The 14129-nt window shown below is 35.5% G+C and overlaps 1 protein-coding gene across 1 annotated transcript in view; it reads left to right on the forward strand.

Annotated features, from left to right (window-relative positions):
• The window catches only part of LOC131028946 (tRNA dimethylallyltransferase 9), a 187470-nt gene that overhangs the window by 2412 nt on the left and 170929 nt on the right, over positions 1–14129 (forward strand). The window contains exons 2-3 of the mRNA XM_057959329.2: positions 5082–5135; positions 5501–5543. Coding sequence (XP_057815312.1) covers positions 5082–5135; positions 5501–5543 — 97 coding nt within the window. The remainder of the gene's footprint in view (positions 1–5081; positions 5136–5500; positions 5544–14129) is intronic.

Consider the following 14129-nt stretch of genomic DNA (forward strand, 5'->3'; position numbering starts at 1 on the left):
AATCCCTGGCTGCCTTCCAACATGATGTTGTGTAATGAAGCCATCTCTCCCATTATCCATAGACATTGAAACTGAGATCATCTTCTCAAAAAACTTTGATTTTTGTTGATAAATTATTGGCAAAAAACACCGAAACCCACAATTTTGTCCAAAAATTGTTTGAAAAAAGCCGCTGTAAGACAACACCACGATTTTCAATCATCAAACCCTTGATGTGATGCTGAAATCACACATGATTTTGTGAAAAAATTGTCGAAAACAACAAAAGACCATGATTTTTAGGAAAAAATCCACCACGATTTTTGGGAAAAAATCATGCAAAACTCGCTAGTAGAGAACTTTTTGTTTCTACAAAAACCTAAGGTCCACATCAATGTGTTGGAAAAAACAAGAAACTAAAAAAACCATGATTTTTGATGAAAAATCATGCAAAATCTGCAATTTGATTGTAACAACGATGCCACGATTTTTGCAGTAGAAAACCCTCTAAAATTTCTAGAAAAACCATGCGATTTTGTTGATAAAAAAATCGATCAAAAAATGAGAGTACAACTGATGTTTTATAAAATAAATAGTTGAGAACGAAAGATAGAAAGGAAACTTCCTAAAACTAACTAGATGACAAAAGACATAAATAGGAAACTTCCTTACACTGGCTAACTGACATATAGAATAGAAAGTTACTAACGAAACTACTTAAATGACCATTATAGCTAAATATTACAATATTTCTTTGATCTTTTTTCCTTGAATGGGGGGGTGGTGGTGGTGTTAGAGGAACCCGGTAACAGATATGAAAGTCTTAAATGTTTTTTGAAACAATGCTAGTCTTATCGAAGCAATAAAAGCTGGCCACCAAGATGCTAGGTTATGGTTTTGAAATTATTTACAAAGAGGCAAGGATAATATTATAGCTAATGCGCTTTGTTGATAGGAAGTAGAGGAAGCGACGATTTGTGTCATTTCTTTGTGCAACATGAAAGGGTATGGCTTTGAAATTATTTATAAAAATGGTAAGGAGAATATTGTAGCTAATGCCCTTTATTGATAGGAAGTAGAGGAAGTAACAATTTGTGCCATTTCTTTATTGCAAGATGAATGGCTAGAAGTTGCATGAGAAGAGTGGCAGCATGAATCAATTAAAGTAATATTGACTATAATGGTCATTTATGTAATATAGTTAGTTTAGTAACTTTCTATTATTGGTTTTGTTCATGGTCGTTTCTGATTTAGAAACATAGTTTGTAATTGTTTATTTAAGGAGTCTTCTGCTCCTCTGTAATTTATTCAATCATTTACCATTTCATGGTATTAGAGTGGGGAAAGATTTTTTGACGGATTTAAAAAAAAAATTGTGGTAACCTGGAATTGTTTCCATAAGTTTTTTGAATTGTTTTTTTTAATGAAAAAAGCGTGATTTTGTTTGCTGTTGCAAATTGCAGTAGGGAGCTAATGGAAGCCTAAGACTCAAGTCTTTAGCTTGTAGATGTTTGTAAAATTTAGGGGGCAAGTTGGTGTAGTTAGTAGAATGACCATTTAGGGAGGGTATTAAAGTAATATTGATTATAATGGTCATTTATGTAATATAGTTAGTTTAGTAACTTTCTATTATTGGTTTTGTTCACTATCGTTTCTTATTAAGAAACATCGTTTGTAATCCTTTATTCAAGGAGTCTTCTGCTCCTCTCTATTCATTCAATCATTTACCATTCTAGAATCTCCACAAAGAAGCTCATTTAACAACTTCAGCAAGACTCTTTTTTTTGGATAAGTATGTTTGGAAAGGAGATTCCTTATGGTACAAAGATAGGCTCATTTTGTGCAAAAATTCTTAGTTGAAAGCTAGCATATTATCTCAAATGCATGAATCACCAATAAAACATTTTGGATTCTTAAATACCTATCATATAAAAAGATTTCTTTTGGGAAGACCTTAAGAGGGATGAAAAGAAATTTGTGGCCAAATGTTTGATATGACAACAAAATAAAGGAAAAATGGTAAACATATCAGACCTCTTACAACCATTAGGCATTCTAGGACATTGGGATGAAATGTCAATTGACTCACTAGGCATGCACATTTTTGTGGACTCTCTCATCCATTTCAAGGTACTATCGGTAGAGATACTCATGGAAAAGTACAAAAAACTCCATGGCATTCTAAAAATCATTTAGTTATTGTGGTCCTATGTTTTTTTATCATTGGTCAATGTAGTGGTAATTACAGCTATCCTAATTAGGGTTTCTATAATGTAATCTCAGCCATTGCTTCCAAATCAATCTTGGGCCATTCATATGTAATCAGGAGCTCTAGAAAAGGCTTGGCCTTTTCATTTGTAAAGGTTAATAGCTAATAGATAGTAGATCATTACTAGTTAGAGTAAAGTAGGAGGAAAGGAGATTGTTGCCAAGGCTTGTTGTAATAAACACGCTTTCTTCATTGAAGTTATGGTGGATTTGGCGTGCTATTTCAACTTGTTGCATGGTCTCGATTTCTCATAGTTAGATGTGTTAGATGGATGGAAGATTTTATTGTTGATGAATGGTGAAACCCTAAGTCACCAGGTTCAACCAAATTTCATCCTTGAAGTTCGAAATTCTCCGAACTTCAAAAAAAAAAAAAATTCGTTGAAATTCGCCGAACTTCAAAAACAATTTTTTTTTTTTTTTATTAAATTTTTGGCCTTCTTTTGTTAATATTTTTTAAACACATCTTCTTTTCTTTGATTAAAACCCATAAACCCGTTCTTTCTTCAGGATGTTTATGTCTGTTAGAACCCTCAATTAGGATGAGAAAAAAAATGCTGAAGATGATAATTGATTACCCAATCAGTGAGGTATTCCAGTATTTGGTGATTCTGTTATTCTCATAAGATGAGATAAAGATGTTACTTACGATAAACCTTATTAGCAATTCATATGGAACCATCTTCCATATGAAAGATTGGTTGTTTTATAGAATATATCTGGCATATTTATACATATGGCGAACTTAATTCGAATTTTATACATTTCGAATTTTTCCCTCGTCGAACTTCATTCGAATTTCAAAGTTGTCGAACTTCAAATTCGAATTCGAACTTGGTGACTTAGGTGAAACCTAATGTTCATATCGTTTGGAGTTTGTTGATTGCAAATTGCAGTGTGTGGTTAAAGTGAACTTAATTAAAAGCTTAACTTCAATTACTACATGCTCATTGTTTGTAATGTTGGTGTAAATAGGTGATATGAAAATCATTTGCTTACCCTTAAGAGATTGCACCATCTTTGTGTAGTTGTTCCTGCATGGCGAAGCAAAACTTGGTTTGGTTGCACCGAGTTGATAATCATTTCCTACATTCTTAGGATTAGTATAGGTTTTCTAAACCCTTATGTCTTTTGTTCTTTGTTTCTTTCAAGATTAAGTTAGTCTACCTGCTATGCATTGATTCCCAAATAAGTTGTATAAAGATGATTGACTTTATGATTCTCAAATAAGTTGTATACTTGAAAAGGACTAGGTTTATTGTTTTGTTGGAGGTTGTTTCTGAAGAGGATCAGTTTTATTTATTGTTACTGGTTGCTATTGTGGTTTGACGCTGCTTGTAATATTGTGGACTGTTCCTAAGATCATGGATTGTTGGATTAGTGATGATTTCAGGGTAGTGCAACCCAAACACTTTTCTAGGCTGTTTGTGGCAAGTCTTGTGGGTACAAGTTGTGTTTGATTTGAGTTTCTGGGCATTGATGAATGGATCATGCTAGTTTTGGGAGCTCATGCACATGGCTAGGAATATTTGGTGATCAACTTGGTAGTTGGTTACATTTGGCATTAGTAGTTTGGCAATCGTCAATCTATACAGATGCCATGTTCTTAGTGCTCTGCTTCAGATTTTGGCCACACATTTGAAGACATAGTATCAGAATTGGCAGCATTTTCAGTCTGCTTAGAATCTAATAGTGTGGTGGTTGTACCTCTCTTAATATTGCTTCCTGAGGGCCTATGCATTTTTTATGGATAAAGGCTAACAAATTATATTAAACAGAAAGGAGAATTACACCAGCCTCTGCTCCTGAGAGGAAAAAAAGGAGGGAGATGTATTAAGTATTATCATTAGAATGAATGGGAAGATAACCAAAAATGCCTACATTGAAAAATCGGGATATCCTTGAAGTTATCTCAAGTACAGAAAAAGACAATATGATTCCAGTGCTTAACAGTATTGTCTATTCTTAGTTTGTTATAAACATATCTACCAAGGATTACCTGAGCTTTCATAACTAAAGTAGCATATTTTCTTGCTAGTGAATTACTAGACTGCTTCTGAACCTACATTTTAACAACCATATTTTTCTTCGATCCAATTCACAGGCAGAATGTTATGTACTTTGCATCACAGGTTTTCCTTCCCTAAAAATAAAAGCAGCTCTGATACCACCTGTAGAATTCATGCATCCATAACAGGCATGACTATACTATGACTTAGCAATATGATGGTTATTGCACACCTAAAGTTGTTTTGTGCTCATATTTTTAAGGCATAGGCAAGAGAAAATACTATACTTACAAGAGGTGCAAAAACCAGATAAATGTTACCGATAATGGAAACAAATGGTGGGCTGGGTCTGCTATATATAGCCAAGTGCTAGACCCCAAATAATGGCTGTTTGGTTTGGTGGTGTCACATTGAGATTGGTATCTATCATTGATTATCGACTAACAGTAACACACCCACTGTCACTAACATAACTAATTGACATGTGGACAAAATTGCCCCAAATAAGAAAATGACAAGAGGTGGGTTCTTTTGGCCAACAGTTGTTTGTTCATAATATTCATCTTCTCTCCAAATTCAGGCTGTTATTTTTTATGTGGATACGATTATATGGTTTAAATTATATTAATACTAAATCAGAGGTTATACTCTGTAAATGTTTCATTTCATTTTTGTTTCCTATGGTGTGTAAGTAGCCATATTTGAACGAAGAGCACATGATTTGAAATTGTTTATTATTCAATTTCTGTCATGGTTCTCACCTAGTTTAATATAATGAGAAGTGTTTTAATGTATTTTTGTAATTTGCCATCTGAATGATTGTAGGTTTACAGGGGTTTAGATGTTGGATCAGCAAAGACTCTTCTTACTGATAGACAGGTGGGATCAATTCAACTTTACTTGCTATTATTATACTTAAAAATTGAAAATGCTGTAATCAAGATTAAAATCAAGCTTCAGAGAGTCATGTCAAGCTACATTTGCTTTTGTACTAGTATCTGCCGCTTATGATTATGGGCATTGTTTAAAAAATAATTATTATAGACCTACATGCAATTGGTTTCTTTCTTATCTCCTAATTTTTTTTCTTTCATATTGCATTACTAATTGAAACAAGGGATCAAATTTTTTCAAAAGAAGGTACAAATAGAGTTTGTAAATTTAACAAAGGATGAACAATTTCTTTAAATGAAATAATATAGTTCTGAATCTTCTGATTTGGTTTTGTGCAATTGTCGTTTCAGCACATACCACATCATTTGCTTGATATTCTACATCCAACTGAAGGTATGCGCATATTTATTTCTCGTTTTCAATTTTAAAGATGAATTATGTCAAACTGGTATGTTTAATAAGTGTTTTTTACAAAATCTACTTTGTTTCAGGAACTTTGGCAGAAAAGTCAAATGAAAATACTACAATGACTTTTAAAGCCTATGAATAATGATCTGCATGATTGATTATTTCAATAATGATTATATTTTGTAGGCACAAATGACAAACTGTATGATGCTTTCCATGCATCAATCCTGGCCTTAAAAATGTTTCAATTTATTAAGCAAGCATAACAAGAATTTTTTGTTTTGTAAAAAGAAAGTTTCCAGAAGAATAATTTGTATCCTACAATATGAAATATCAAATTGAAGATCAGAAATGCAATGAGATGTAGAAAGGTTCAAAATTGCTGACTCCATGTGGAACACCAGAGGATAAGGAAATGGATAGTGAAGAGTGAATAATGTGTGGAAATTTAAGTAGTGTGGAAAATTATGCATAGCTATGGTCAAAAGTTTGTGGTGGGAAATGGAGCATTGGCTCCAGAAAAAAATTGTTTAAACCTCCTGTAAATATTTCCTTGCAGATGTCTACTTGAGAACCTGCAGGACAGATAACATAACCCCATAGATTCATAGTTTTTTTTCATGCCACTATTTTACTCCATACATGTTGAGGTCATCAACCCAAATATTGGCACTCAATAGGGCATACAAACGTGCAGCCATTCAAGTAAGACTCCACCACCATAATCACAGATACACACACAATCCAAGGATGAATTCCTAGTACTAAGATCCATGGATATGCCCACCATGTAGAGGGTGTTCACAATGCATCATTAGTACACTCAAAACAGAGTAATCAAACCCACAAAGGAACACAAGACACAATTCCCTGCCCCATTCATTATTTCGTATTCAAAACAACTTTCTGATACAACATCATGCAAAAAAATTATCACAAGGTTCTCGAAGAAGTTTACTCAATCATCAATTAGAATTGACCTTTTAATTAGATAATGGAAATCAACCATAATTTTCCATTCAAGAACATCATAAACATCTAAACAAGCTCACTAGCACGCTTGTATTCACATACTTGGGCCATAAATTAAATCAAAACAACTGTATTCCATCTCACAAAGGGGTGCATTACAACACAACAGACAACATGGCGTACTTCATCATCCAATATTGAAATAAGGATACATCAAGTGCGATAAAAGTAATTAGTTAATAACAAGGTTCTTTCAAGAATGGTACATGTTAAGAAGAATTCAGCTGGGGACTTAAGTCTTTACCTTGTCGCCATATCACTCCCATACAAAACACTTCTTCCACTTGATGGTATAGATAAATTGTAGTAAGATCCACACATGATCAAGACTACACAATACAAAATTCACATCATGTAAGTTAATGTTCATATGGTCAACACCATGAGCATAATTACACTTATAACATGCATAAGGAGAATTACAACTGGGGATTTCCGTCCTAACTAACAAGTAGCTCTTTCAATGCAAGAATTTCCCTTCTTATGATAACATGCACACTTAAAAATAACAAGTACATGGTTAGGGGTCAAAAACCACATTTTTCACTCTTTCTACCATCTCCACACATCTTTTTTCATGAATTCCATGCAAATGATTTGACCACAATCAAATTTCCATATGCATCATTTACTATGAAGATATACAAAACTCCATCTAATGCACATACTAACATTAACATATCTTAACTTTTCAAAATGGGATAAATGAAAATACTCAACATCATGAAGGACCATCACACCAATGGGGTGTGAAGACACTACCAAAAAAAACAAAATCATTAGGGGCTAACTATCCCCCAGTAACGATAAAGTCCAAAACATAGTGACATGGAAATTAAACCAAGGGACAACTGCAAGTTGCATGCTAGACATGCAACCAAAATAAGACCCAAAACACTTTATGCAGAAATTATCTAATGGGTATCTAAAGCAACATGGATAAATTTCTTGGCCTTATAAGCTACTTCTAAAACCAACCAAACCCACTTAAACACATGACCAAGGGCATAGAGAAACATAGTCACATCACTTGGTTCAAGAAACATGGAACCAGCAACCATGAAATTTAAGTATGTGTGCTCCAAGTTGACTATTGGTTGAAACTTAAAACATCATGAGGCTCAAGTTTGCCTTAATATTTAATGGTTCACTATACTTATTCACACAAATAGCCTTATAGGCTTATACACATTCAAATGAGGTATCAAACTTATTATACTAAATCCATAGATGGTATCATCATATAACACGTGGTACAAAACATTATCTTAGCAAAAGCTGGCAATGGAACCACAACCACTGATCAGTTACTACTTGTCCACAAATGGGTCAAAAATAGTTCTATCAGACCACCAACTATGAAAGGATTTTGTGGACAGAATCAAGCCATATGTCCAACCTGAACACAAACATGACATGGCTCCTTAATTCGAGGCTACGTGGATTGATGTCTACTTGATTGTTGATGGCTCGAGACATCAAAGCTAGATTAAGCACCTCTAGCCTCTTGATGAGACAAATAATCTCTAAGATATTGCCTCTACATCTCATGATGAGGAATACCATCAGACATATCTTGCGGAGTTATGTGTTGAGGTTGATGGACACCCTTTGTTTGTCATCAAGGACCGACCTTACTATTGGAATCTCTATGAGGTCCAAGCCTTAGCATTTGTTGCGAAACCCTCAATGGTAGTGGAACACCATTTGTGACGGTCTCAAGACTGCTCACACCATCACTATGCCCACTAATGACATGACTCTCTCTTGGGTGAGACTAAAGATGCCTCAAGTAACTACCTCAAGGCATCCAAGATTTGAGTTCTCAAATCTGCTAACATCTTAGGAGATTATTGAACACTTGAGCCATCACCATTTGATACAAAGTTCCTTAGGGAACAAGGTCCATGCGCTGTTCTCCTTTGCAAAACGTGTGCATGGATTAGAATAAGAATATCCATTTATCCAATCATGCTCACCAGAGAGGTACATGCAACTAGTGAGACAATTATCAACATGTTAGTGAACACAACTAAAAGCTCCAAATGTTGCAAAATGGGCTCTAATACCAAATGTAATGTATTGGGTGAAAGCCTGGGGCATTACAATATACACACGTTTGTAAGTAAGCAAAAAAAATTTACACATCAAAGATTTGAAATTTTGAAGTTACACGAAAATTTATAATTTCTGTCACTATTCATCTAGGTGGTTCCTTTTTATATAGATTGTGGCAAAGAGAAGAGCCTCCCTGGAACACTTTTTTGATTTTGCAACTCCATAACTAGGCCCTGACCTGAACCTCATCTGACATCCTCTCAATTCACGTTTAGAGGCCATCCATAACCTCCCTATCAACATTTCTAAAGTCATCTAGAATGAAAAATTTAGGGCTGAGGTAGTACCCTGATGCTTGAATGGGTTGGTGGAGTTGATTGTTCCACCTTTGATTGATGTTCCAAATGGGTTTAAATTTTGTTTTATTTCCCTTGTAATAGTTTGGGATGGGTGGCATCCATGGCCTTGTCCATGGCCTCATAAATGTAATCCATCAGGTTTTGCTACCCATCCCCCATGCACAAAACCTTGACAAAAGGCTTTAATACCTACAAACAGATCGAAGTTGTAATACAAAATAAAACTTGAAAAAGAACAATATCTAGAATTATATAATTTAAAATTCATATAGAAGTTTAAAGTGACCTTAATGATCTCGTTATCACTCTTTGCAAAGATATCAAAAATTGTCTTTGCAGCTCTCTCTTCATCTGCCTTCTTTGAATGAGAAGAATTCAACCATTGTTGGTTCACACATACCTGCTTCAAGAATGTTAGCATACCTCAAATGCTTTGCAAAGTGAGGAGGTTAGTTGCAGACCTAGTTGCATTTGCTTTCACAAGTATTTTACCTTTGGTGTGATCTCTTTGCAAGCTAAGTACCCAAGAGTGATTACAGATGTATATGGTGACGTTCTTACCATCTTCCACCATGGGGCTTACCCAAACAAATTTTCCTATATTCCTCAACAGAAGATAAATTTAATGGGAAGTCCAACAGATCCATAAAAGTGTTGGGTGCCCGTTGTCACTTGAAATCACACTCTTATTGAAACAAGTTTAGTTATCTAGAGACACAATGGGAATGATCTCTTGCATATGGGACCTTGCTAACTTGAGATTAGACCTCCAAAGAAGGTTGATTCCTTTCTAGTTCTAAGTGCAAGTGTTTATCCAACTCAATATAGATGAAAACTAATGCCTACTCCCACTCTAATAATTAATAGAGAAAAGGGAAAAGGAAAACAACTAAAAGGGAAAGATGGTAATGCACCAAGACTTAATTGAGTTCTCTCCTTGCTCACAACAAGACATGAAATCTATGAAATGCTGTAAATTCACACAAATCTCTATTTTTTACTAGCACTTGTAAGCATATATGAAGGTAAGGGGCTTGACAAGAACTAAGAGGGAGAGAGAGATACCCACAATAGACCTTGTAACAAACTTTAAGGACTGAATTTTACACATCATACTTCTCACAAAAGAGGCAAAAGATATTCATACATGAAGGTAAGAACACTTAACATAGCAGGGGAAGCAAGAAGATCCACAACTTATGTTGACAAATGAAGAATAACATACATGAATGATGAGAAAAGGTGAAAATATAACAACTTTTTATTGATTGCAAGACATTGACCAAGTTTGTTTTACAACTTCAGAAAAGGTACAAAAATGTTACAAAGAAAATTTCTCTTGAATCTATCTTCCATTGGAAAATTGAAAACTAATTGTTAAATGAGGATTGCTAAGAATTTAATACCCACAAAGGAAGGCACTAGGTCAGCAATAAATTTATCATCCATTGTGGGCACGTTGTAGAGAATTCCCATAACCTTGCCGCCATTCTCATAAATGTTTAGTAGAATAATGTCTCTTTGAAATCTAATCTAATAATTTGGAAACGTGAAAAGAACATCCTTTGCACCCTTTCCATATCTTTGAGCATTGATAGTTTGTGGGATTGAGTGTGAGGACAACAAAATTGCCCTTGAGATCAATTGAAATCATGACTTGGGGATGGTGTGGGCTCTACATGATAATTGAGGTATGGTTGAGTATTGTTTTCCTCCTTTGTTTCGTGCCAATCTTCATAAAGAACAATTTTTGGGTGCCATTGTATCTGATTTGGTAGATGGTGAGCATCAAAGATGTGTTAATGGCGTTCTTGGTTTGTCTCGGGAGTAGGGAGGGCTTTTGCACTCAAACGTTTAGGTGAGGAAGGTCTAATAGGTATGATGGGAAGATCAAGCCCCAAATCTTGAGAATGAATGAGGTGATAGGATGTTGGGATTAGGGAGTGAAGGATGACAAGGAAGTGATGCTAGGGATAGGTGAGATAGGAAGGCTGACATGAGTACCTTGATGAATGGATATGCTTTTAAGATTTTAGGATTGGAGTCTCTGGCGGGGGCTTAACATGGTGCTGAAATAAGGAATGTTGATAGTGTTGATGTGTTTTTTACGCACATGCGAAAATAGAATAAAATACCCAAAAGTATCTTATCCTCTCTTGAACAAAGCTTCTCAAATGCTGAAGATTGGCTTAAGGATCACTTGAGACAACTCCAAGGTTCTTGTATGTCAGGTCTTGACTCGTGGATAAGCACAATTGATGTGATTGCTGGTATCACAAGAGGACTTACGTTGAATTGTCGAGTGCTTGAATCGTTGGAACTTGGATCATCTGATGTTGCAATATAGTGATGCTTTTTGATCCTAAACTAACTTGAGTTTGAAAAAATGGCAAAAGATGAAGGGTAGAGAGAGTCTATTCTAAGGCCTATAATGTAAGAAGATGGATGAATGATTAGATGGAATCCTACTGAGTGAGGTCTCACCATCAAACCGAACAATTTGACACAAGTTCAATGCAATCTTCTAAGGACAATACAAAGATGTTCAAATTATTACCATCGAACATTGCTCACCATTCAAATTAATGCATAAATAATGGACGCATAACAATTTGAAGTTAAGCTCATATCACTCCAGTTGACCACACAAGGCACACTTACAATCAGCAAGAGGCTAGTGGTATGGACGAAACGGATTCCACACAAATGCATTCAACAAATTCCTCCATTCAATCTAATCAACATGAAAATAAATTGAGAATTAAAGACCATGAAAGTTGTTGAAGCAACAAATCAAATTCACCATAACTTCAATGAAATCAATTGTTCATTACAACAAGGTTTGGCAACGATCTTTGCCTTCTCCTACTCTAACTTCTATTCTATTACTATTTTATTCTTCTCACTATTCTATTCACTAACTATTCACCTATTTCTCTATTAACCCCTTTACAAATGAAGAGCTTGAGCCTTTTATGATGCTCTCAATACAATTCAATGGCTCAGGTCAATTTGAGATCAATGGCTGAGATCTTACAATGAAAACCCTAATTGTTACAACAAACTCAATTTGGCCAAATGAAATAATTATGACACTTTGGCATAACCAATAGATAATAAGGGTAGGTGCCTTGAAGTTTGTGCTATCATATGATGAGCCTGGTTCATTGAATCCAGACGTACTGATGTGGAACTCCTTGATTTGGTGAGTGATGACTGGGATGCCAATTCAATCGCTTGTAGACTTGGAAGATTTGATACTCAACATCACAAGCTTGCTTGATGTTTGGTGTGATGGTGGGAAGCATTGAGGTAGTTGAGTCATTCCTCCATCTTTGCTTGCTTGCTTTTGGGTGATTGTATGACTTCTCCATCACGCTCCTTTGATCTCTTCATGTTTTTATGGTGCGGTGAGAGTTTGAGATTCCTCTTAGGCATTTTGTGCTTGTAAGTCAAGCTGTCCCCATTGCATGCTGGTATAGATCTTGCTCTTGTATTAGTGAATGTTTCTTGTGTAGTCACCTTCTTGTGCTAGTCTATGAAGTTCCCTTGAGGATATCTTCCTTGTATTTTAACCTGGATGTTGAAATTTGATTGTTGAGCGACTTGTTTCAATCCTCCTCCATTGTGATCCGCTTGATTTCTTTCTTCATCCTCTACAAAACAAACAAATGAGCATCAAACACACATACCTTCTGTTATAACTTCCTAGTTTGATGTAATTATGTGATTTCATGTGGTTTGCAGGTTTAATAAGAGCATTTAGAGAGAATTCGCCTTAATGAAGGAGTTATTGAAGTTGTTTCTCGCTCCTAAAGAGGAGCACTTGAAGTTCGCTCCAAGTTCCAACACTGATGCTCATGAATTTACCCTTAAACTTGTTTCTCATGAAGTGATCTTTGAAATTTCACCTTTCATCTTCTCAACTCAAAATGACTCTTTCCAAACATCAAATCAGTTCAAGGTAGTGGTCTTGTAATCAATCTTGCAAATTCGCCTTCAATTATGAACACATGGAGTAGAGTTCGCTCCATAAATTTTGCACTTGAATTTCGCTCTTGAAGCTCAGAACATGAAGTTCGCTCCCCTCTATGCATTCATGAAGTTCGCTATGGTCTCTCAATTTGTGAAGTTCGCTCTAATGGGCTTGAACATGAAGTTTGTTTTCAATTGAAAATTAGATCGACTCAAGGTAAATATTCTTATATCATCTCTTGGGCAAATGAAGGATATTCGCCCTCATTTAGGAATACATGGAGTTCGCTCCACTCCTCTCAAACATGAAGTTCGCTCATGTACCTTGATTCTTGAAGTTCGCTCATGTACCTTGATTCTTGAAGTTCGCTCATGTATGCTGATTTGTGAAGTTCGCTCATGTACCTTGATTCTTGAAGTTCGCTCATGTATGCTAATTCTTGAAGTTCACTCATGTATGCTGATTCTTGAAGTTCGCTCATAGGTGCTTGAAGATGAAGTTTGCTCCAAATTGAATCAACTCAAGGTAAATGCTCTCAAATCTCCTTCACTCCTTTACTTCCCACATGAATTTCGCTCTCCTTGTTCAAATCATGAAGTTCGCTCATCCTGCTCAGTTTGTGAAGTTCGCTCATGTGCTTGAGTTCATGAAGTTCGCTCATACGCTTTAGTTCATGAAGTTCACTCATGTGCTTGAGTTTATGAAGTTCTCTCTTCTCCCCTCCAAACATGAAGTTTGCTCATGTACCTCAAAACATGAAGTTCGCTTCATATCCCTCCAAACATGAAGTTCGCTCATCTACTTTATTTCTTGAAGTTCACTCCTATGAAGTTCGCTCTTCTGGGCTTGAAGGTGAAGTTCACTCTCCTGGGCTTGAAGGTGAAGTGAATTTCAAAGCAAAACAAACTCTTTCTCCAATCACTTCATTGTTTGATCAACTCAATCCTTAGGTTTCTCAAGTCCTTATCTACAAAAAACATGTCAAATTTACCTCATGAAGGCTTAAAAGGGAAATTCGCTCCAAAAGTGATGGTAATGAAGTATGCTCTTGAGGTCATGCTCCCGAAGTGAAGGTTCTAACTCACCTTTGCTCTCTTTCGCTCACACTCTCAACTTTCATGTGTCGTGCATTGCTCATCATGTAGT

This window comes from Cryptomeria japonica, chromosome 7, assembly GCF_030272615.1.
Source record: "Cryptomeria japonica chromosome 7, Sugi_1.0, whole genome shotgun sequence".
NCBI classification, from domain to species: domain Eukaryota; kingdom Viridiplantae; phylum Streptophyta; class Pinopsida; order Cupressales; family Cupressaceae; genus Cryptomeria; species Cryptomeria japonica.